This window comes from Molossus molossus, unplaced genomic scaffold, assembly GCF_014108415.1.
Source record: "Molossus molossus isolate mMolMol1 unplaced genomic scaffold, mMolMol1.p scaffold_m16_p_14, whole genome shotgun sequence".
Lineage (NCBI taxonomy): Eukaryota > Metazoa > Chordata > Mammalia > Chiroptera > Molossidae > Molossus > Molossus molossus.
Genome location: NW_023425349.1, coordinates 84,503,903 through 84,528,513, shown reverse-complemented (window position 1 = coordinate 84,528,513; position 24,611 = coordinate 84,503,903). Strand labels below are relative to the sequence as shown.

At 34.3% G+C, this 24,611-nt stretch overlaps 1 protein-coding gene across 1 annotated transcript in view; it reads left to right on the top strand.

The window, feature by feature from the left end:
- ERCC6L2 (ERCC excision repair 6 like 2) overlaps positions 1-24,611 on the top strand; it is a 145,612-nt gene that overhangs the window by 7,564 nt on the left and 113,437 nt on the right. The window contains exon 3 of the mRNA XM_036260814.1: positions 20,010-20,132. Coding sequence (XP_036116707.1) covers positions 20,010-20,132 — 123 coding nt within the window. The remainder of the gene's footprint in view (positions 1-20,009; positions 20,133-24,611) is intronic.

Here is a 24,611-nt window from a genome sequence, read left to right as displayed (position 1 = left end):
CACATGTATCATATTGTAGGTTTTGTAGGTCAGAAATTCAGGTACAGTTTAGCTAGGTCTTCTGGCTCTGGCTCTCTCAAGGCTGCGGTCCTCCCATGGAACAGGGAGCATCCACTTCCTAGCTCACTTGGTTTTAGGCAGGATTCAGTTCCTTGTGGACTAGGCTGAGGCCTCAGTTGGTTCCTTGTCACCTGGTCCTCTGCTTGGAGTTTTTCACAACATGGCACCATGCTTCATCAGGAAGAACACATGAGGTAGTGAGAGAGAGCACTAGTAAGACAGAAGTCATGGTCACTTGTAACCTAATCACAGAGGAGACAGCTTCTCACTTTTGCCATATTCACTTCTTTAGAAGCAAGTTGCTAGGTTTATTTTGTACTCAAGGGGAGATTAAACAAGGTTATGAATACCAAGATCTGGGGATTATTGGGAGCCCTGTCAGAAGTTGCCTACCACAAGATCCTTTGCTTTCATTGGATTTCAGAGAGGTTTATGATCCAGAGTTTAGAGTTCTAAATGTAGACTTTATACTAAATAATCACTCTGAATTTGCAGGAGTGTTTGTCTTTCAGTCCTTCCATGTTACCTTCCTTATAAATGAATCTACTCTATTGTATTCTTCATTACAATGTTAGAACTAAAAGGTAAATGGAAAACTAATTTAACATTTAAAAATAGCCACATAATGCAAGTATGTATAAAGCTCTGGTGTAAAAAGCTAGGGTAAAATTAAGTCCTTCAATAATCATAGTGTATAATCTTGAGCTGTATGCTGTGTTACTTTAAATCTAGGCAATGTACATAGTTCTAGGCTTACACATTGAAAGTGCTAAATAATTGCTTGTGGAATAAAAGAATTTGCTTTCTCGGGAGAATAGGTGGCAAGAATAAAGAAAGAAGACTTTCAGAAACTACTGTCTCTAAACAAGATATATAGATAAATGTTAGAGGAAAATAAATAATAAAGCCCTTTGGAACTCTTTACATGTACTTGTACTGTTTTGGCCCATGCCAGAATGTCCTTTGCTACACTTCTTTGACTAGCTAATGCCTGTTCATCTTCAAAGTCAGAAACAAAGTCAAAGTGACCTGCAGTTTGGGAACCCTACCTCAATACTGCCGAGTACAGTTCAAATTCTTCTGCAAGTTTTAGACTCAAATTTAGTTTTCATCTGTGAAGCCCATGTAACAAAGAAATTCCCTTTATTTTGTATTTCATAGAATGATTTTTAGAGTGATTTAACTACATAATTTTGTATTACCTGACACACTGAAATCCCTCGGAGGCTCCAAGTTGTGTTATGTGCTGGGAAAGTCTTTGAGGGCTAATCTCTTGAAGGCTGGGAAATAGTTTCTGTACTTATTTTGATACATAGCCGGATTTGTCTTGTCCTCGTGGACCTAGTTCTCTGGTTCTTGTAACTCAGAGAATAATTTCTACATAAAAAGGCAGTTTGGGATACCTATGTAAGAGAGAGCGTCTATAAATATATTGACTAAGCCAGTTGAAGAAATGTGAACCGCAGTTAGTGAGTTCAGTGGAATTTCAAAATGCAGTAGAATTAGGTCCTTGAAAATAGACCTTTGATATTTACTGTTTGAACTATAGTATTATCTTCATTTATTTATTTTTTTGTTTGTTTGTTTGTTTATTTTCTGATATCATCCCTTAAGTTTCCTCCTTCTTACACTCTTACGCTCTAACTTGGCAATAATATGAAATTGAGCTCTTCTTTTTAAAAAAACAGAAACTTGCTTCACATATCAAATAAAATTTGTCTTCCTTGTTTTAAATTTAAAAGTAGGCAAATTTCATATTTTTCATTCTTCAAGGGACAAGGATTAAAAAATGTCAGTTTGATCTAGTGACATGGAAATCGTTGATATCTTGAGCAAGAGCCATTTGGTTGGAATTTTGGAGGCACTAGCCAGAATGAAGTAGGTGAAGACATTGACACAGAAAGTATCCTCACCTCTTTAAGAAATGTGACTTTGAAAGGAAACAAAAGTGACCCAGTAGTAGCTGAAGGAGAATGGGATTTTGAGCGAGTTTTTTGTTTGTTTTGTATTATTTAGGAAGAGTAGGAACTTGTGTATTTTTAAGTGAGTTGGAAGGATCTGACCGAGAGCAAGAATGGTACAACATACATAAATATTTGTATAACATGTAATTCATAGATGCATGTCCATGAACACACAGACATGCAAAAAATGGAGTCACTACTGTCTTACAAACTGATTTTTTCCCAACATACTACCATGAAACTTAAAACATGAAGAGTGGGAAGAATTGTACAATGAATACCCACCACTTGATGCTGTTAATTTTCTGTTTCATTATACATGGCTTTATCACATATCTGTCCATCCATCAAGCCATCTTTTGTTGCATTTTAAATTAGCAGACAGTATATTCTATCCCCAAATAACTGAGCATGTGTGTCATTGGGTAGAGTTCAATATTTATGTATAATTCTTTTTTTTCATTTTGAAATAAAATTTATAATGAAATGCATCAATCTTTAGTATACTCACCATTCTGTGAGTTTTGACAAATACACATCTCTGTATAAGCCAAGAGGGTTTACCCTCTCAAGATATAGATGATTAACATCACCTCAGAAAATGTCTTCATTTCCCTTCCGAGTCCTGCCTCTAGCCCCAAGAGGCAATCGTTGCTCTGCTTTCTTGTCATAGATTAGTTTTGCCTTTTCTATTCCATTGTATAGAACCTTCATTTTGTTTATCCATCCTCCTACTGATGGACTTTCCAATTTAGCTGTAATGAATGAAATGATTTACAACAGTCTTTTTTTTATTATTATTTATTTATTTTTGGTATGTGCCCTTAGCGGGAATTGAACCCAGGACTCTCTGGTCCACAGGCCTTCGCTCCATCTGCTGAACCAAACCAGCCAGGGTGATTTACAACATTCTTGAACAATCTCCTGTGTTTTCATTTCTCTTGGGTAAATAATAAAGGATGAAATTACTTGGTCATAGAGCTGATGTACGTATTTTTAGTTTTATAAGAAATTGCCAAATTTTTTATCAGAGTATTTGTACCATTTTACATTCCTACCAACAATGTATGAGAATTATGGTTGCTTCATATCCTCATAAAGTTTGGTTTTGTCAGTCTTATTATTTTAGCAGTTTTGTTAGGTATGTGATTGTGTGTTTATATACTTTATCAAGGTGAAATTTGACATATAGTAAACTGCATAATTTTACCATATACAGTTTGATAAGTTTTACATATACACCCAAGAAATGATCACTATATCACACTCAAGATAATGAACATATATATCACCCCAAAAGTTTCCTCATGTTCATTTGTGCCCGTGATATGTTCAACATCAATGATTTATTACCTATTTTCACTATTAATTCTTAATTGGACTAAGATACTAAATCGGGAAGAAATGTAAAATCCTAGATTTTTATGAAAATTTCCCAATATTTTCTAGGATTCTCACATCTAATTCAATAGGTAGTTTGAAAATGACACCCCTCTGTATATTTGCAAAATATTTAATGAGCTAATTAGCTATAATAAACAATTTCAACTAGACTAGATAGATTTGGGAAACTGACCTTTGCTAATCAAATAACTCAACTGATAGGAAGTGGGGTAGAATGGGCATTTATTTACTCTAGAGCAGTACTTTCTCAAAAGTGTGATCTCTGGACCAAAAACATCCTCATCACCTGAAAACTTGTTAGCATTGTTACTTCTTGGATCTTACCCCAGACATACTGAATCAGAAACTCTGGGGGTGGGACTCAGCAGTCTGTTCTAACAAATCTTCCAGATAATTTGAGGCCCACTGAAGTTGGAGAACTTTAGCTCAGACTATTGTATTTTAGGATAGAAAACTTTGGTTGATTTGGTTCAGTGAAGGTTGGTTAAGAGAGTGTTTACGTGACTATTTATACATAGGATGATGACCATTTTACTTTTAAAAAATAAAGTTTTAGAAATGGATATGATATTAGAGATAATCTTGTTGAGCTTTATTTAATAAATGAAGAAACTGAGACACAGGAGTACTAAATGACTTCCCTGTCTAAGGTCATCTACAGGAAGTAACCATTTCCATTTCCATTTCCATTCAGTATTCTTTTTTATTCTCTCTCTCTCCCCTTTGCTGCCTCTATCTTGCAGTCTTTATTCAGCTTTTAATGAACTGCATTCATTCAATGAGTTGACATTTCTTAAGCACCTAATGTGGGTCAGGCCCTGTGATAGGCATTGAAGAACCTAATTTAAATGTACACAATCACTTTGCTTACTGAGTTCACAAATGGTGATAAACAGAAATGAAGCCAAAGGGTCATCAGCCAGTCTGGTAGGTGGAATGGAAAGAAGAGCAAGCTGCCTGTGGGTGTCAAGGAAGGCTTTATAAGGAAGTTAGTATTTTCATTCTTTGCTTTTTATTGGGTTTGCACTTGAAAACCCACCAAAATTTAGAATTTGAGTAATATCAATTAGGACATTGAGGGTTTTTTTCCCTTGCATTTTCATTGAAGGCATAGCTCTAGTACAGTACTTGAAAGGCTTATCATAAAAGATCTCACTCATTGAATCAAAATTATTTTTTAAATCTTTATTTGGTAAATAGGCACAAAGCCTTAAAAACTACTATTAAATAAGTACAATATGTGCTTTGCATATTTATTTCCCCATCTGCTATGTGAAGAAGATGGTATTAGTACTTTTTGAGCAGCAGAGGAGAAATTTGTAAACTATAAATATTTTCTTTGAATCTTTGTTTTTACATTATTAGATACTACATTAAAGAAGTCATCTCTGAAGGCTGTCATTTAAAAAAGGTCTGTGTAGTAAACCTCAGTTCCCAGAGGAGTGGTGGGATTGCTGATAATTACAGCTTTCTTAGATCATTGTCAGTTCCAATTTTTTGGATAATATGATCTTAGATTCAAAACCTATTCTTAAGTTTAAAAGTTCTTTAGATCATAAGTTATGTTGTACACTCAAGAATATAGTAATAAAAATTATTGACTGTATTTTTATTCATGGATAAAATGCCATAATATCCAATGTGAGAGACAATTAACCTCCAGAGCCACAAATTCCTTAAAGAAGAAACAAAAATGTCCTCATATTTTAAAGATAAATTGCTTTTCTTTTTTGACATGTATTTCGGATCTCAGGAATAGGACTTTGTAAAGATAAATAGGCTAAGCCCCCTTTAAAAACAACACTTTGTTATTGTTTTTAAGCAAGCAAAAATCATCATACTTTTTGAAGTGTGATTCAAAGTACTCTTTCACTTTTCTGTCTCCCAAGGAGATGAAAAATAAGGAACGCAGGCTTTTTTTTTTTTTTCCCTTGGTCCTATAAGAAACACATTTTTGTTATGCCTTCTCTTGGTCTGAGGAAAGGTTTGTTCCATTATTTCCCTGCCTCTGATTTACTCTGTATATTATGAGCTGTCTGTATGGGAGGAAAATGGCCTATAAAAATGTTTGCTTGACATTTAGAAAGGAATGCCTATAAAAACAGAAAGCTTTCTCAGAGTGGTATTTTATTTCTGAAATGCAGTTTTTGGACTTTTACTATTCTATAGGTGTCTGATTTAAAAGCTTATTTCTTTTCATCTCTAAACATAAGTTTAAAACTATTTTGTATTAAAAATGTCCCTTTTTTTCTAAATTAGTTTTGTACATCTTCATTGTATATATGTCATTCACCTTCTGTGACTTAAGATTTTGATTGACTTCTGCTATGCTAGTATAGCATGAGAGAGAAGGTTAGATCTGTACTTTTGCCTTCTCAGCGTTGGGGCCAGATGATAGAGATTGCATTTCCCAGTTCCCTTTGTATGTCTTGGGCTTGTGATAGGTTCGGTCAACAGAAATGAAGGTGTAATTGGCCCAGTGGCTGTGCTATTCTTCCCATCCTCCCTTTCTCTATCTGCCTTTTAGATGTTGACACTTTACTGCTAGCATTACCTTAATATAATGAGCTAAATTTCTCAGTGGTTTTAGTTAGCCTCATTTAGTATGTATTCTCAACTAAAGTCAAGTTTATTTTTAGTTTAACCTACCTTTTTGGAGGGTGGGTAGATGAGTAATCTTAGGAGGTAGTGTAGATTATTTAAATGAGATGCAAAGATTTTACTGTAAAATTATCAGTGGATTTAGTGAATTAAGTAAAGCTAATCCATAATTAGAGCTTATAAATTTAGTCACTTTTTATGAAACTTACAAAGATGAGATTCTTCAATAAATAGAATAGACATTTCATGTATCTTTGTTTCATGGAATTTAACAAATTAAGTTAGAATTAAGATTGTATATTATCTTAAATAAATGAATAGATTGACTTATGAATTATAATTAGGAATATAGTTTTTATATAATGGAACAATCCATAAATGAGTTATGAGCAAAGCAAAAGATTAGGTTTCATATTATCTCATTTAAATTGTCATATTTTATCTAATAGGTATCTAATAGGTATCTTTATCTAATAACCTCAGAGGACCAGTTGCTTATAATTAAAAATAATATGTGTATCAGTGGGTGCATATAGTGTGTGTGTGTGTGTCTATAATTACAGTATGAATACAAACACTAAAATGTACAGATCTTAAGTATACTGTTCAGTGAATTTTGACATATATATAGTTTTTATAGAGTCTATAATCAAGATATAGGACATTTCCCTTACCCTTATCTTATGTCTCTTTTCAGACAATACCCCAGTTGCCTACATTTTTAATTATAAATTTCCTGTAATTTTTTTCAGTATTAAATTATATTCCAAGAAGTGGTCAACCCAAAATATTATGAATATTTATAAATCTTGGAATTCAGTGAATTCTAAACTTAGATTACATATTTTTGAATACAAAGCATAAGTAACTTTAAACTTAACTAAAATACTTATAAACTGGAAATTGTGGGCATGTATCAAAACTCTTTTACTGAGGTTATATTAAAAATATTTAAATTGTCCAGTGCTTAAACTCAGTTATCTGTAGGATATTTTTTGTGCCTCCTTTAATCTGGGTTCTACATAGTGCATTAGCCATTTTGCTCACATCAGCTTTTAGGTGAATTTTTCAGTAACTTTATTTTCTGTTCAGTGGTTTATTTTTTCTCAACCACGTTTCCTCAATTTATCTCCATCCCTTTCCTGCACCTCCAAATCAGTTGGATTTCAGACTTTGGGAGGATAAAAATAAGCCTTTCATCTGAATTTTTTCAGCACTCAGCACAGTACCTGACATACAGTAGGTAATAAATCGAGTTTTATTAAATGCATTCATGATTTTTAAATTGAATTGGGTAATTGTATGCTTTTATGGTTATAACTTACATTTAATTATCCTTATATGCCAGGCTCTGTGATAGAAGTTTTTCATTAAATATACATGTTAATTAGGCATTATTGTTCCCATTTTATTAATGAAAAAATTTAAATTTATAGAGTTAATGTGTAAATTGCCCTAGGTCAGATATAAAGCTGGTTGGTTAAACTCCAAAGCCTTTGGTGTAACTCCTGTATTACACTGCCTTACGTAATGTGGATTAGGAATGCAAATTTTGTTAGAAAATTTTAAGACTAAGCACAAGTTTAACCATTCTTTTATATCATTATTTTATAATCTTTTAGATAACAATTTGCTGAAAATCTACGTTTATTGTGATATACAAGATTATATAAAGGAAATAAAGCCTTCTACCTAAGTGGAATGATGCTGACAAAAATAGCTCCTATTTATTAAGTCATTAATATGTACTAGCTTGACATTTTACATATAACTTATACTTCTTTCAAAATCTAAAAAATACTGATAATACCAAAAATATACAAACGTATTCTCATAAAAAAGTAAGCTATACTTTGATTGAAGTGAAATTCATGTAACATAAATTAACCATTTAAATTATACAATTCAGTGGCGTTTAATGCATTCATAATGTTCAACCCCCTTCTCTCTCTGGTTTCCAAACTTTCATCACCAGAGAAGAACAGCCTGTACCCATTAAGTAATCATCTTCATTTCCCCCTCCCACCATCCCTAGAAACCACTAATTGGCCTTCTGTCTCTATGGATTTGCCTTTTCTGAATATGTCATATAACAGGAGCCATACAGCCCTGGCCGGTTTGGCTCAGTGGTTAGAGTGTCGGCCCTTGTACCAAAGAGTCGCAGGTTCCATTCCGGTCAAGGAAATGTACCTCGGTTGAGGTTTATCCCCAGCCCCTGGTCAGGGTCATGTGGGAGGCAACCAATCGATTTGTCTCTCTCACATCGCTGTTTCTCTCCTTCCCTCCCTCCCTTCCTCCTACTCTATCTGAAGATAACTGGAAAAATATTTTTGGATGAGGATTTAAAAAAAAAAGGAGCCATACAATTTTGGCCTTTTGTGACAGGCTTCTTTTACTTAATGTTTTCAAGGTTCATCCAAGTTATAACCTGTATCAGTACTTTGTTCTCTTTATAGTTGAATAATATTCTACTATATGTAAATTCTACAGTTTGTTTATCCATTCATTCGTTGGTGGACATTTGGATTGTTTCCACCTTTTGGCTATTATGAATAATGCTGCTGTAAACATTTGTATACAAGTTTCTGTGGACATATGCTTTCATTTCTCTTGTATATGTATCTAGGAGTGGAATTACTAGGTCATATATTAATTCTGTGTTTAATTTTGTGAGGAACTGATATTCCATTTTCCACAGTGGTTACACTATTTTACATTTCCACCAGTAATGTATGAGGTTTTCCATTTCTTACATCCTTGCCATCCATCATTTGTTATTTTCTGTTTTCTTCGTTGTAGTCATTCTAGTGCATGTGAAGTATTGTCTCAGTTTTGATCAGTGATATTGAACAACTTTTCATGTGTTCGTTGGCCATTGTATATATTCTTCGGAGAAATGTGTATTCAGGTTGCTATAGACTGAATGTCCGTGTCCTCCCCAAATTCATGTGTTGAAACTCTAATCCCCAATGTGATAGTATTTGGAGATGGGTCCTTTGGGAGGTAATTAGGCCATGAGGATGGAGCCCTCCTGATGGGATTAGTGTCTTTGTTGTAGAGACTGGGAGAGTTTGCCTCCTCTCTTTGTTTTCCATTATCTGAGGATACAATGCAAATACTCCCATTTATAGGAAGAGGGCCCTTACTAGACACCAGGTAAGCCTGCACCTTGATCTTGAACTTCCTAGTGTTCAGAAGGGAGAAATAAAAGTTTTTTGTCTAAGCCACCTAGTCTATGATAATTGGTGATAGCAACCCTAAGTGACTAAGATATAGTCCTTTGCCCATTTTTTTTAAACTGAGTTGTTTGTTCGTGTGTGTGTGTGTGTGTGTATGTGTGTATTTGTTTCTGGTATTTCTATTCTCTATTGTTCAGTTTGACTATCTTTGTACTCAAATATATGTTCATTACTTTCTTGCTATTTCTTGTCTATTTTTATCTCTTTGTATTTCCATGTAAAGTTTTAATCAGTTTGTCAAGTTCAATGAACAGATATGTTGGGATTTTGTTTGGGATCGTGGAGTCACTTGCATTGAGTTGAATCGGATTTATAGAACGCTTTTGGGAGAATTAACATGGATCAAGAGCTCCATTTATTTAGGTCTTTACTTTCTTTCAGCAGTATTTGTAGTTTTAGTATAGACCTTACACACATTTTGCTAAATTCATTCACTGAAGCTGATAGATCAAGAAACAGAAAATAATAATTCTTAATTCTATTTTGATGGTATCAGCAGATTTTTTTCATTTAATTTGTTAGTTTTTTGCTGGTGGTTCAGTAGTTTCCCCTTATCCTCTGTTTCGATTTCTTTGGTTTTAGTTTCCTGTGGTCCACTATGGCCAAAAATATGAAATGGAAAATTCCAGAAATAAACAACTCATAAGTTTTAAATTATGCGACATTCTGAGTAGTGTGATGAAATCGTGAGCCATCCCATCTAATCTGCCCAAGACATGGATCATACCTTTGTTCACAGATGTGTACTCCACCTGCCCATTAGTCACTTAGTGGCTGTCTCCGTTATCAGGTCGACTGTCACAGTATTGCAGTGCTTGTGTTCAAATGACCCTTATTTTACTTCATAATGTCTCCAAAGCACAAAAGTAATAATGTTGGCAATTTGGATATGCCCAAGAGAAGCCATAAAGTGCTGCCTTTAAGAGAAAAGTTATGTATGTATAGAAAAAACATAGTATATGTAGTGTTGGATACTATCTGTGGTTTCAGGCATCTTCTGGGGGTGTCAGAGCATATCCCCTGAAGATAAAAGAAGACTCTGTATATAAAATTCAAATTTATTTTTGCATATTGACTTTGCTGAATTCTTCGCTTATTCTAGTAGTTGTTCTGTAGATGCCTTAAGATTTTCTATATAAACAATTGTGTCATCCATAAATAGAGGCAGTTTTACTTCTTTAATTTTTATGCATTTGATTTCTTTTTGTGGCCTCATTTCACTGAATAGGTAGGAGCCCAGTACAGTTCAAATAGAAGTAGTGAGAGTTAACACCCTTATCTCATCCCTGATCTTAGGAAGAGAAAGCATTCAGTATTTTAACATTAACTATGTTACCTATAGGATTTTCATAGTATCTTTTATCAGATTCAGATTATTCCCTTGTAGTTCTACTTTCTGAGATTTTTTTTTTATAGTTAATGTGCATTAAATTTTATCAGATATGTTTCTGCTTCAATTTAGATAATCATTTTTTTCTCCTTTATTCTGTTAATACATTATGATAGCATATGAATCACTCTGATTTATATTATGTAGTCTTTTAAAGTTTAACCAATATTGTATTCCTGGGATAAACCCAATTTGGTAGTGAGGTATTATTTTTATATATTGCTGGATTTGGTTGGCTAATATTTTAAGAATTTTTGCATTTATATTTATGACAGACATTGGTCTATAATTTTTGTGTGTGATACGTTTGGTTTTAATAGCAGGGTTATGCAGGCCTCATAAAATAAATTGGGAAGTGTTTCTTTTTCCTCTCTTTTCTGAAAGTTTGTGAAAGTTTGTTATTTTACCCTTAAATATTTGATGGAATTTACTACTAAAATCTTTTCTTTAACGAAAGATTTCATTTCTGTGATTTTTTATAATGAAATCAATTACTTTAATAGATATGAGGCTCTTCAAATTTTCTCTTTCTTGCTATGTCATTTTTGGTAAATTACATTTTTCAAAGAATTTATCTATTTTATTTAAGCTGGTATATTGATTGGCATAAAGTTATTCGTGATATTCCTTTATTATTATTTTAATGTTTGTAGAATCTGAGTGATACCTCTCTGCATTCTTACGGATATTATTCTCTCTCTTATTCTTGATTCACCTAACAAGGTTTATTGATTTTGTTGCTTTTTTTCAAAGAACTAATTTTTAGCTTTGTTAATTGTCTCTCTTGTTCGTCTGTTTGATATTTAATTGATTTCTGCAGTTATCTGCATTATTTTCCTTCTGCTTACTTTGGATGCATTTTATTCTTTATTTGCTAGTTTGTTAGATAGAACCTCGGGTCATTACTTTCATATCTACCTTCTTATGCTCCAAACTTATGTTCAAACATTGCTTTATCTGTATCCCACAAATTTTATGCATTATATTTTCATTTTCATGTAATTTACAGTATTTTCTAATTTTTCTTGTGATTTTTTTTTTTATCCTCACTCGAGGACATTTTTTTTATTTTTTGTTCAGATAGAGGAGGAGGAGAGAGAGAGAAACATTGACATGAAAGGGACACATCAAGTAGTTGCTACCCACATGACCCAATGAGGGCCGGGGACAAACTGCAACCGAGGTACATGCCCTTAGTGGGAACCAAACCTGGGTCTCTCTGGACCGCAGGCCGACGCTCTAACCGCTGAGCCAAACCGGCCAGGGCTGTGATATTTTTCAAGTGTGTACTTAATTTGCTGATATTGACCTATTTTTCTGAGATATCTCTTCATTAATGTTTTCTAATTCCATAGTAGTAGCTAGTTCGTAAGATTTCAATATTTTGAAAAATTTATTGAGAGTTTTTTAATGCCCCATTTTATTGAACATATTGTGTCCATTTCAAAAGAACATATAGTCTACAGTTGGATATAGTTTGGAAATATTAATTAGCAGGTTAAGGTGATTGATAATGTTCTGATTTCCTTTTATTTTTTTAACTATTAATTGCTGGGAGGGAAGTTAAAATCTCCTACTATGATTATGTGTGTAGGTTTGTCTGCCCTTTAACTCTAGCAATTTTGCCTTTTTTTGTCATTTGAATCTCTGTTATTAGGATCATAAACCTTTATGATTGTTATGTCTTCCCAATGAACTAAACCTTTTATTATTCTGAAATATATGTCTATTTCTGGTAATACTATTTATATCTTTTTTATATGATATTAAGATAGCCACTCCAGTAGGCTTATGGTTACTGATTGCATAGTATGTCTTTTTTGAACCATTTATTTCAAGCTGTCTGTCTTTATATATATTCCAGTATATCTCTTGTACACGACTCGTATCCATCTTGCCAATCTGATATTTAATTGGAGTCTTTAGTCCATTTATATTTAATGTAATTCCTGTTCTGTTTAGATTTGTATATACCATTTTATTGTCTTCTGTTTGAACAGACTGTTTACTGTTGTACTGTTCCTCCTTTCCTGCCTTTCTTTGTGTTAATAGGGTATTTTTTAGAATTCCATTTTAATTCTTCTGTTGACTTTTTAACTGTTCTTATTTGCGATATTATTATTTTGGGGGGATGGTTGCTTGAGTGATGAAACTATACGTTCTTAACTTTTCACAGTATACTAAATGTTAATGGACCACGTTATGTAAAATGTAGATATCTTATAATGAAATCCTATTATTATTTTAAGGAAAGTAAGAGTTAAGAAAGCTAAGTATAATACCTATGATACCTACCAAATACCATTTTGAAGGTGAAACGAAACTTTATTTCCAGAATCAACCAAACTTGGTTTTGGTATCTCTGCCTTTTAAAATATTTTGGAGTTCCATTTCCTAATATTTTGAGAGTTTTGCCTATATATAAGTAAGAGAAATTGACCTGTAAATTTATTGTACATATTATAATCTTGTCATGTTTTCCTTTTTTTGTATTTTATTTTACTATATTATTTTTCTTTATCACTTCAAAATTTTCAATTACGTTTGACATACACTATTATATTAGTTTCAGGTCTACACCAAGTGACTAGACATTACATAACTTAGTAAGTGATCATCCTAACAAATCTCGCACCCATCTGACACTATATATAGTTATTAGCACATTATTGACTATATTCCCTATGCCACACTTTTACACCCCCATGACTATTCTGTAACAACCAATTTGTATTTCTTAATCCTTTACCTTTTTCACTTACGCCATCTCCCATCTGACAAGCGTCAAAATGTTCCTTGTAGCTATGAGTCTGTTTTTGTCCTGTTGTTTGCTTATTTTGTATTTTAGATTCATTTGTTAATGGATATGTATTTATTGCCATTTTATTATTCATATAATTTTTAAAAATATGATTTTATTGATTTTTTTTTTTTCAGAGAGAGAGAAACATCCCTGTAAGGGAGAAACAACGATCCGCTGCCTCCTGCACACCCCCTTATTGGGGATTGAGCCCGCAACCTGGACATGTGCCCTGACCAGGAATCAAACCAGGATTTCTCAGTCCATGGGATAACACTCAGTCCACTGAGCCATAATAAGCTAAACTTATTGTTCATCTTTTTTTTTTTTTTTCTTAAACACTTTAACATTTTATATAATATTGCTTCCTTGGTTATGAAGTTCCTTAGATTTGTGTTGTCTGGGAAGCTCTTTATCTGTCCTTCGATTCTAAATAATAACTTTGCTGGGTAGAGTAATCTTGGTTGTAGGTCCTTGCTTTTCATCACATATTTCTTGCCAGTCCCTTCTGGTCTACAAAGTTTCTGTTGAGAAATCAGCTGACAGTCTTATGTGACTTCCATGTAGGTAACAAACTGCTTTTCTCTTGCTGCTTTTAAGATTCTCTGTCTTTAACCTTTTGCATTTTAATTATAATGTGTCTTGGTGTGGGCCTCTTTGGGTTCTTTTGTTTGGGACTCTGCACTTCCTGGACGTGTATGTCCATTTTTTTCACCAAGTTAGGCAAGTTTTCTGTCATTATTTTTCAAATAGGTTTTCAGTTGCTTGCTGTTTCTCTTCTCCTTCTAGCACCCCTATGATGTGAATGTTGGTACATTTGAAGTTGCACTGAAGGCTCCTTACACCATCCTCATTTTTTTGTTTTTATCTTTTTGCTGTTTTGATTGGGTGTGTTTTTGCTTCCTTATATTCCAAATTATTGATTTGATTCTCATCTTTATCTACTCTCCTGTTGATTCTCTGTAAATTCTTCTTCATTTCAGTTAGTGTATCCCTCATTTCTGACCCTTTTTCATTCTGTTGAGGTTCTCACTAAGTTCACTGAGCATTCTTATAACCAGTGTTTTGTTCTCTGCATCTGGTAGATTTTGTTTTGTTTCTAGAGTTTTCTTCTGTTCTTTCATTTGGGACAGGTTTCTTTGTCTCATTTTGGCAGCCTCCCTGTGTTTGTTTCTGTGTTTTAGGTAGAGCTTTTACTTCTCCCAGGCTTGGTTGAGTGGCCTAATGTATTAGATGTCCTGTACACCCTTCGCTTGTAGTTGAGGTTTTATTGCTTTTGGCATGTTAATGGGAGGGATTTGCCCCCCAGGCCTTTCAGCTGCAAGGACTGGCTGCAACCACTGATCACCGACCTCTGACCACCATGGAGGATCAGCAGTGCAGGGGCCCATCCCACAAGAGCAGGACTGAGTTTGTCAGGGCTCTGGTGCCAACTGAGTTTACCCCTTGATTGTGTTGCTTATGGAGGTAGTTGGATGGTGATGTTGTGATGTGGTCTGAAACTATCAACTGGGTGCACTGGCTCTGGGGCTTCCCAGGATTTACAGGCCAAGGTCAACCACCACCTGTTTTCTCCTCTTCCACCCAGCATGAGCTACAAAGTTGTGGGTAGCTGCTACTTGCGAAGGGTTTAGAAGTACCCAGGCAGGGCCAACTTGTGAACCAAGGCTGGCTACTGCTAGTGTCAGTCCACTGGGGCCACTTAGCAAGAGGTACAGAGCTTGCTGAGGCCAGATGCTGCTTGTTTGAGAGATTTTTAGGAAAATCTGAAGCATAAGCCATTTGTATGGAAAAGCCACTGGAAACAGCTTGAGTGGGCCTGAATATTGGGTTGGACAGGGCCTCAAGGAATCACCAGAGTAGGGCAATCAGTGTGAGCAAGGTTGATGGAGTCTCAGGTGACTCTGTTGGGTGGGGGAGTGCTCATCAAAGAAACAATAGCCTCTGCCATCACTTTTGTTTGGGAGAAAGCTGCCCCTCTTAACTCTTGCCCTGATGGTGGACAATATACTTCCTCCTTGTATGTTCCTGGTGCCTTTCAAGCTGCTATCCCCTTGCTGGAGCTCAGAGGGAGTGAATTCATATTAGTAGGTGTGCAGGCCCTTTAAGAGGAACTGCCTGGGACTCTAGAATCCTCCATTTCCCTCCGCCTCAATTCCTGCTGGTTTTTGCAGCCAGAATAATGGGGACTTCTCTTCCTGACACTGGGACCCTGGGCTGGGGGTCCTGGTGTGGGGCTGGACCCCTTGCTCCCCAAGGGTGACCTCTGCAGCTGAGATATTCCTCCTGATTTTTATCTACCACACGTGGGTATGGGACCAGCCCATTTTGCTTCTCCACCCCTTCTACCAATTTCAACATGGTTTCTTCTTTAATTCCATCCAACTTCATTTCAGATGGTTCTGAATGATGGTTTTTCTAGTTGTAATTTTGATGTGGTTGTGGGAGGAGGCTACACTGCCATCTTGAACAGATGTCTTGTCAGGTTTTCTAATTAAGATTATGTTGAACTCATAAAATGAGTTAAGAACATTTATTCCTTCCTCTAAACTTTGGAAGAGTTTGTTTAAGACTGGCATTATATCTTTCTTAAGCATTGGGTTGACTTTGTTGTTGAAGCCATCTGACCCTTAGTTTTCTTTGTGGAAGGATTATAACTTTGTATTTAGATTTCTTTAATAGTTATATGAATATGTAAATTTGTTTCAGCTTGATAAGTTTGATTCTGTTTCCCCATTTGATCTAAATTTTCACAATTTTGGCATAACTTTGCTTTTTATATTTTATATGTATTTGTGTGTGTGTGTTTGCCTCTTCTACTTTCTCTCTCTTTTTTTTATTAGTTTGCTAGGGGTTATCATTTAAAAAAATCTTTTCACAAAATGATTATTTGGCTTTGTTGATCCTTTTAGTTGTATGCTTTTTTCATGTTTTGTTAATTTCTTTTTAAGTTTTCTGTTATTTTTATACATTTTTAAAATAAACTCTAGGTATCTCTTTTCCTTCCTAATATATGCATTTAAGTCCCAAAGGCTTTAGGTGTATTCCACAAGATTGATAATTGTTATTTATTCAACTCAAAATTATTTTCTAATCTCCATTGTGAGTTCTTTAAGCTATATTCTTTATTTTCCAAACATTTGGGGATTGTCTGCTTATGTTTTTGTTATTACTAGTTTCTTGCATTGTGATCAAAGAGCATTCTATATGATTTCTGTCTATTTAACTATTTTAAAATTTGCCTTATGACCTTGCATGTCAACCTTGGTAAATATTTCATGTCATACTGGAGTGCTCCAAAGAATTTCAGAAAAAGTTTAGTCTATGTTTATAGACTACAGTAAACCCTTTGACTGCATCAATCATGAAAAACTCTGGGTCACTCTAAAAGAAATGGGCCTGCCTCAGTACTTGATTGTCCTGATGTGCAACCTGTATCATCGACAAGGAGCCTTTGAGAGGACAGACTATGTAGAAACAAAATGGTTTCCTATGGACAAAGGTGTCATACAAGAGTGCATTTTAACTCCCTATTTAATCTGTATGCAGAACATGTACAGAAATTTGGGCTAGACTCAGAGAAGGGAGGAGTGAAAATTGGCAGAAGAAATATCAATAACTTAAGATACGAAGATGACACCATCTTACTGGCAGAAAGTAGTGTTTTGAAATGACTTCTGACAAAAGTGAAAAAAGAAAGTGCCAAAGCAGGACTGCATTTAAACATCAAGAAGACAAAAATCAAAAAGTACATAGCTTTAACGTAGACCATGAAGACACTGAAATTATTAAAGATTTTGCTTACCTTGGCTCATTCATCAATTCAAATGGAGACTGCAGCCAAGAAATCAAGGAAGGCTGAGACTCGGAGGGGTAGCAATAAAAGAAGTAGGAAAGAGCACCAAGAGCAAAGATGTGTCATTAGAGACCAACGCTAAGGTCAGCCACATCCTTGTTCTATGAAGGAGTGTGAAAGTTGGACAGTGAAGAAGGCTGATAGGAAAAAAGTTGATTCATTTGAAATGTGATGTTGGAGGAGAGCTCTAGGGATATCCTGAACTGCCAGAAAGACAAATAAGTGAATCCCAGAGCAAATTAAGTCTGAAACTTTCCTGGAGGCAAAAATGACAGAACTGAAGTTGTCCTACTTCAGGCACATCATGAGATGGCAGGGTACTTTGGAAAAGACAATAATGCTGGAAAAAATAGAAGGCAGCAGGAAAAGAGGATGACCAAATATGAGATGGATTGACTCTGTAAAAGAAGAAATAGGCATTAGTCTATAGCAGCTGAGCAGGGCTGTTGAGAACAGGACATTGTGAATATCACTCATTCATAGAGTTGTCAGGAGTTAGAGATGACTCAATAGCACATAATACACAAACTTTAAATGAATCTATGTTTGCAGCAGTGTGCAGTGTTCATCAAATGTTCATTAGGTCAAGTTTACTAACGATGTTATTCAAATAGTGTATATCTTTACTGATTATTTTGTTATTACTGAGTTATTTCAAAACCTACCATTGTGCTTATGGATTTGTCTACCTTTTCTTGTATTCTTCTAATGATTACTCCAGAGATTACAACAGATATTCTTGATTTGTCAAAATCTAATGTAAATTAGTACTTTTATTTCCTCCTGGATAGCATAAGGGCCTTTGAATAATGTAACTGCACTTCTGCCCTTTCTAACTCACATACATCTGTTGTCATATCTTTAAATTCTTCTTTTATTGAATCCCAACAAAATATTTTATCATTGTTTTATAATGTTAATATGCATTTATTTTTCCTATGTATTTACTATTTTTGTTGCTTTTAGTTTTTCCCTACTACTGAAAAGCTACATAGAATTGGTTTTTGTTTTGTTTTGTTTTTGTGCCTAAAAACATTCTTTAGTTATTTTCTTTAGTGTGGCTCTTTTGGTGATGAATTGTCTCAGTTTTTGTTTGTCTGAAAATACCTTTATCTTCATTCTTGAATGATAATTTCACTAGTTATGAAACTAGATTGCTTTTGTTTTCTTCAGCACTTTGAAAGTATTCTGTTGTATAGCGTCTTTCATTGTTTTTGCAGCAAGGTCAGTTACTTGTTAAATTGTTGCTTTTTAGTAGGTCATTTGTTGTTTTTTTCCTTTGGATGCTTTTAAGATTTATTTTTAATGTCTTAAGACTTGAGCAGTTTTTATGAAGCACCTATTTTTGGATTTTAAAATGTTTGTTTATATTTTTGGCTTGATGTTCTTTGTGGATCTGGACTATATGGCTTTATTTATTTATTTATGTCAGTTTTTTAAAGTTTTTAGGTTTTATCTTTTCAGATACTCCTCCTGCACCATTCTTTCTCTTCTATCACTTGATATGCAGAGTGTAAGTATCCACACTTACGCTACAAATACTATTATCCTATAGCTTTGTTAATTCTCTCCTTTTTTTTTAGGAGAGAATTTATATAATTAATTTAATCAATTTATTTTTTAAATTTATATAATTTATTTTTTTAAGCAATCATAAGTTATTTTCCCTCTTATGAATATTTCATACTGTTCCCCTTGAATCATTAAAACAACGCTGCCAATATTATTTTTGCTGTTTTTACATATTTTTACAGTTATTCAAAAGGTTAACTAACTGGCCCAAATTCACGTAGCTGCCAAGCAACTAAAGTACAGTTGATTAACTGTTTCTTGCTCTTTTTTAAAAAAAAATTTTTTTTTTTTCTTTATTGGTTTTAGAGAGAGAGGAAGGGAGAGGGACAGAGAGAGATAGAAACATCAATGAGAGAGAGAACATCTATCAGCCGCCTCCTGCATGCCTCCCACCCCCACTGGGGATTTGTCCCACAGCCTGGGCATGTGCCCTGACCGGGAACTGAACCAGCGACCTCTCAGTGCATGGGTCAATGCTCAACCACTGAGCCATACCGGCAGGGCTCTTGCTCTTTATTATATGAGTATATATTTCCTTTTTTCCATGTCTGTTTTTCTCACTTAATTTTTGGAATGGTGTATATATTGATGAATTATCTTAGTTTATCTTAAAATAGCATTGTATCATTTCACCTATACTGTATACTATAAATAAAGAATCCTACTTCGTGGAAATTCATTTATCGTGGTAGAGTCTGGAACTGATTAACCGCAATAAACGAGGGCCAACTGTATGTATTGCATAAACTAGTAAACAAATTAATGAGCTAAATATTACCCCTTTAGGGAGTTTAGTTTTACAAGGAACAAAGAATATACACAGTTTATTCTAATAGAGAATTTGAACAATTAGTTTCCATGAATCAAAACAAGCAAGAAACAATGTCACAATTGATGAGATCAATAAATAATTCATTGAATAGGTACAACTTATCATGGAAGAGATGGCAATATGCGAATTTTTTTACTGTTTTCAATGATAACATATTATACATTTGTTTGTTAATACAAATAAAGAAAACCAATACTAGTGTTTGTCACAAATTATGTATTTAGTTATGTAAGCAGTAAAATATTGTCCATCATGATACATTATACTATTGAAAATATTTTTCTCCCCCAGGTTATCTCGTTTTTGGCTGCAGTTTTGCATAAAAAGGGAACTCGTGAGGATATTGAAAATAATATGCCAGAGTTTTTACTAAGAAGTCTGAAAAAGGAACCCCCTTCTTCTGTAGCAAAAAAGGTAAGATACCTAGGAGTATACAATAAATGAAACTGGTATTGCAAAAACACATAGAAAACTTTAAATATCACACATTATAGTCTCAATTTAAAACATAAGAATTTTAAAATACTATTAAAATATTTGTTTTATAAACCTAATTTTTGAAAGATTGCCAGTTTTAGTCTCAAGTTAAATATGACTGACTCTCAGAATGGCAAAATATAATTCCAGCTTGAACTCGTTTTGAGGTTTTAATGTTTTGCTTGGCTAGATTTATATGATTTAATTTGATTTGTTAAATATCCATAAATGTGCATGCAAAGTTAGTCGAAGTTCATTATGCTGTTTATATTTATGTGAGAATGAAAAGGAGGCAGTTGTAGATATTAGTAGCAAAGGTGCATCATTGATATTTAAAGTTGCTTGGAGAACTGCATTCCCAAAATTTGAAACAAATTCTTCTTATACAAGGAATATAAGAGTTGAAATCAGAAAGACTAAGGTGTAGCTAGGCTCATCTCTGTGTCTCTGCCCATGGGACTGTGAATACTATTCATATCCATATGTCAGCTTTCTCCTTTGTAAATTTATACTTCTAAATATCTAACACATGATTTTTGTAAAAAATAAGATATTTCTAACAAAATAATGAAATGCAAGAAAAGTGTACTATGTTTATATGTCTGATTTTTTTTTTTTCCCGAGGACTTTTTTTTTTTGTTCAGATAGAGTGGGAGGGAGAGAGAGAGAGAGAAACAACGATGTGAAAGGGACACATCGAGTGGCTGCCACCCACACGACCAACCAGGGCCAGGGACAAACTGCAACCAAGGTACGTGCCCTTAGCGGGAACTGAACCCGGGTCTCTCTGGACCGCAGGCGGACGCTCTAACCGCTGAGCCAAACTGGCCAGGGCTATATGTCTGATTTTTATATTCCTCTGCATCCAGGAAACTGGGTAGAATGAAGAAAGCGATTTTATGAAGTCTTTATTTAGTATTTATTATATTATGGTAATGAACCACTTTCTACAAGTTTTAAAAGAGTCTCTCAGACATAAGATTGCTAATAAGTCCAGGATTATTTTTGTGTATCATTAGGGGCTTTTCAGTACAAACTTTGGAGAAGTACTGACTTAAAGTATTATAATTATTATTACTTTAAATTTTCTTTATTATATTTAATAGCATAAATGAATCCTGAGCATCAAATTACATTTGATCCTATAAAAATTATGATTTCTAATGTGTTTTAAATCTCCAAGAGTCCAAGTACTGTTTTTAGCCCTGAACTCAGGGCTAAAATGTCAGTTGGCTTTAAATGTTAGTGCAGAACTTAACATATCTCTTTTTTTCTTTGTTTTTTATCCTCACCCGAGTAAATTTTTCTATTTTTTGTACAGATAGAGTGGGAGGGAGAGAGAGAGAAACATCGACATGAAAGGGACACATTGAATGGCTGCCACCTGCACGACTAACCAGGGCCGGGGACAAACTGCAACCGAAGTACATGCCCTTAGCGGGAACCGAACCTGTGTCTCTCCGGTCTGCAGGCGGACGCTCTAACCGCTGAGCCAAACCAGCCAGGGCTTAACATATCTCTTGTAGGTCACTTGTGACAATTAGCAGACAGAGGGGAGAGAAAAAATAGGGAAAGTAATATTTTAAATATTTTAGAAAGAACAAGAGTGGGAAAAGAAAATAAAGATTTTCTTTTTTTTTTTTTTTGCTTTTCATATTTATTTTTTTTAAAAATCCAGAATGGATCAAAAATAAGGAAAGAAAGATGTTCATTTGATGGTGTGATGAAATATGCTAGTAGCCACCTTAATTGACACTAATGGCTGCCTGTCTCCTTCCTCTCTCCCTCCCTTCTTTTCTTCCTTCCTTCCTCCCGTCCTCGCTTACTCCCTTCTTCACTTCCTCCCTTCTTCCCTTCCCTCCTCCCTCCCTCCCTTTCTTTCTCTTTGTCCACCCCCTTTCTCTATATGTATGTGTGTGTGTGTGTGTGTATAAATTCCTTGCTATAATATTCATTGCTATTTTTATACCTCCTTCAGTTAAATTCTTAATTCATTTACTGTATTTTCAATCATTTCTTGTATTCTAATAAATTCCACGAAGGCTATAAATGTTCCTTTGAGTACTTACTTTGGCTGCATTCCATCGTTTTAAATATGTAGTCTTTTCATTATTCTTTTGTAAATTATCTCGATTTTAGTTTTTGTTCTCTTTTACCCAAGTACTGTTGAAAGTTTAAAAATGTTCTAGTAAATACTTATTATTGGGTGGGTAAATGCTGGGAGGGCTTGGCCTTAGTTGTTGATTGCTTGTTTTGTTGCATCAGATGAGGATCCGATGCTGAACTGTATTTCTTCCCCTGGAAAGGAAATTTCCTTTTTTTTTTTTTAAAAAAGTATTTAGGACTTTCTTTTTATTCATGAAATTCAGAATTTCCCTCAGCCACAACATTCATTGTAGCATTCTTCTAAAAAAGTTCTCCTGCTCTAGAAAACTGTATGTATGTAGTACTTCGTACAGGGGAAGTGGAGTACTGATGCTAGAATCAGCTTCTCTAAAGGATATGACTGACACAGTTGCTCCCCCTTTAATTACTCTGCCATTTATTTCTTTCACAGTTTTCTTAATTTGTTTTTCCAATAGTTCAATGTTGGTATATAGAAACACAGCTGATTTTGTTGTTGTTGTTAATCCTCACCCAAGGATCTTTTTTTCATTGATTTTTAGAGAGAGGGAGAGGGAGAGAGCGAGGGGTTGGGGGGAGAGAGTGAGAGAGACTTTGATGCAAGAGAGACACATTGATTGGTTTCTTCCCACAGGACCCTGACCAAGGCTGTGAATTGAACCCGAGACCCTTTGGTCCGAGGGCAACGCTCTAACCACTGAGCCAAACTGGCCAGGGCCAGAGCTTATTTTTGTGTATTGATTTTGTATCCTGCAACTCTACTGAATTTATTTATTAGTTCTTACAAATTTTGGTAGAATCTTTAGTTTTTTATGTATAATATCACATCATCTACAAACAGAGACCATTTTACTTATTCCTTTTCAATTTGGGTGCCTTTATTTCTTTTTCTTACCTAATTGTCCTAGATAGGAGTTCCAGAATTATGTTGATTCAAAGTAGTGAAAGTGGGCATCTTTGTGTTGTCACTGCTCTTAGAAGAGAAATTTTCAGCTTTTCACTAATAAGTGTGATATTAACTGTGGGTTTGTCATACATAGCCTTTTTATATTGAAGTACAGTTCTTCTATACCCTATTTGTTGAGAATTTTTTTATAATTAAAGGATGTTGAATTTTGTCAAATGCTTTTTTTTTGCATCATATGCTCTTTATTTGCATCTGTTGAGATGATCATAAAAATTTTATCCTTCATTTTGTTACTGTGATGTATTACATTTATTGATTTGCATATGTTGAATTATCCTTGCATCCCAGGAATAAATTCCATTTGTTCATGGTGTGTGATGCTTTTAATGTGCTGTTGAATTGCATTTGTTAATATTTTGTTGAAGAATTTCGCATGTGTTCATCAGGGTTGTTAGCCTACATATTTCTTTTCTTGTCCTTATCTGGTTTTGGTATGCTGGCCTCATAAAATGAGTTTGGAAGGTTTCCTTCCACTTTTATTTTTTCCAAGAGTTTGAGAAGGATTGCTGTTCTTTAAATGTTTGATAGAATTCACCAGTGAAGTCTTCTGGTTCTGGATTTTTATTTGTTAGGAGATTTTTGGTTCCTGATTCGGTCTCTTTATTAGTAATCAGTCTGTTCAGATTTTCTATTTTCTTATGATTCAGTCTTGGTAAGTTACATGTTTCTAAGTGTTTATCCATTTCTTCTAGGTTATCTAATTTGTTGCCATATAATTGTTCATAGTGGTTTTTGATGATCCTGTGTATTTCTGTGTTATCAGTCATAATGTCTTCTCTCATTCCTAGTTTTATTTATTTCAGTTGTCTCTTTTTTCTTAGTCTAGCTAAAGGTTTGTCAATTTTCTTTATCTTTGTACAAAACTAGCTCTTAGATCTTTTCAGTTGTCTTTCTAGTCTATTTATTTCCCACTCTGACTTTTGTTATTCCTTCTATTAACTTTGGGTTTGATTTGTTCTTCTTTTTCGAGTTTATTGAGTTTTAAAGTTAGATTTTTTTATTTGAGATTTTTTTTTCTTAATGTGAGCCTCTATCTCTAAAAATTTCCCTCTTAGAGCTGCTTTTGCTGCATACCTTAAGTTTTGCTGTGTTGTGTTTCCGTGTCCATTTGTTTCAAGATATTTTTTTCCCTTTTGACCTGTTGGTTGTTCAGGAGCAAAGGAACAGATTGTTTAATCTCCACATATTTGTGAATTTTTCACATTTTCTCTTTAAATTGATTTCAAGTTTCATACCATGTGGTCAGAAAAGATGTTTGATATAATTTCAATCTTAAATTTATTGACTTATTTTGAGGCCTAACATGTTATCTACCTGTCTTTGTG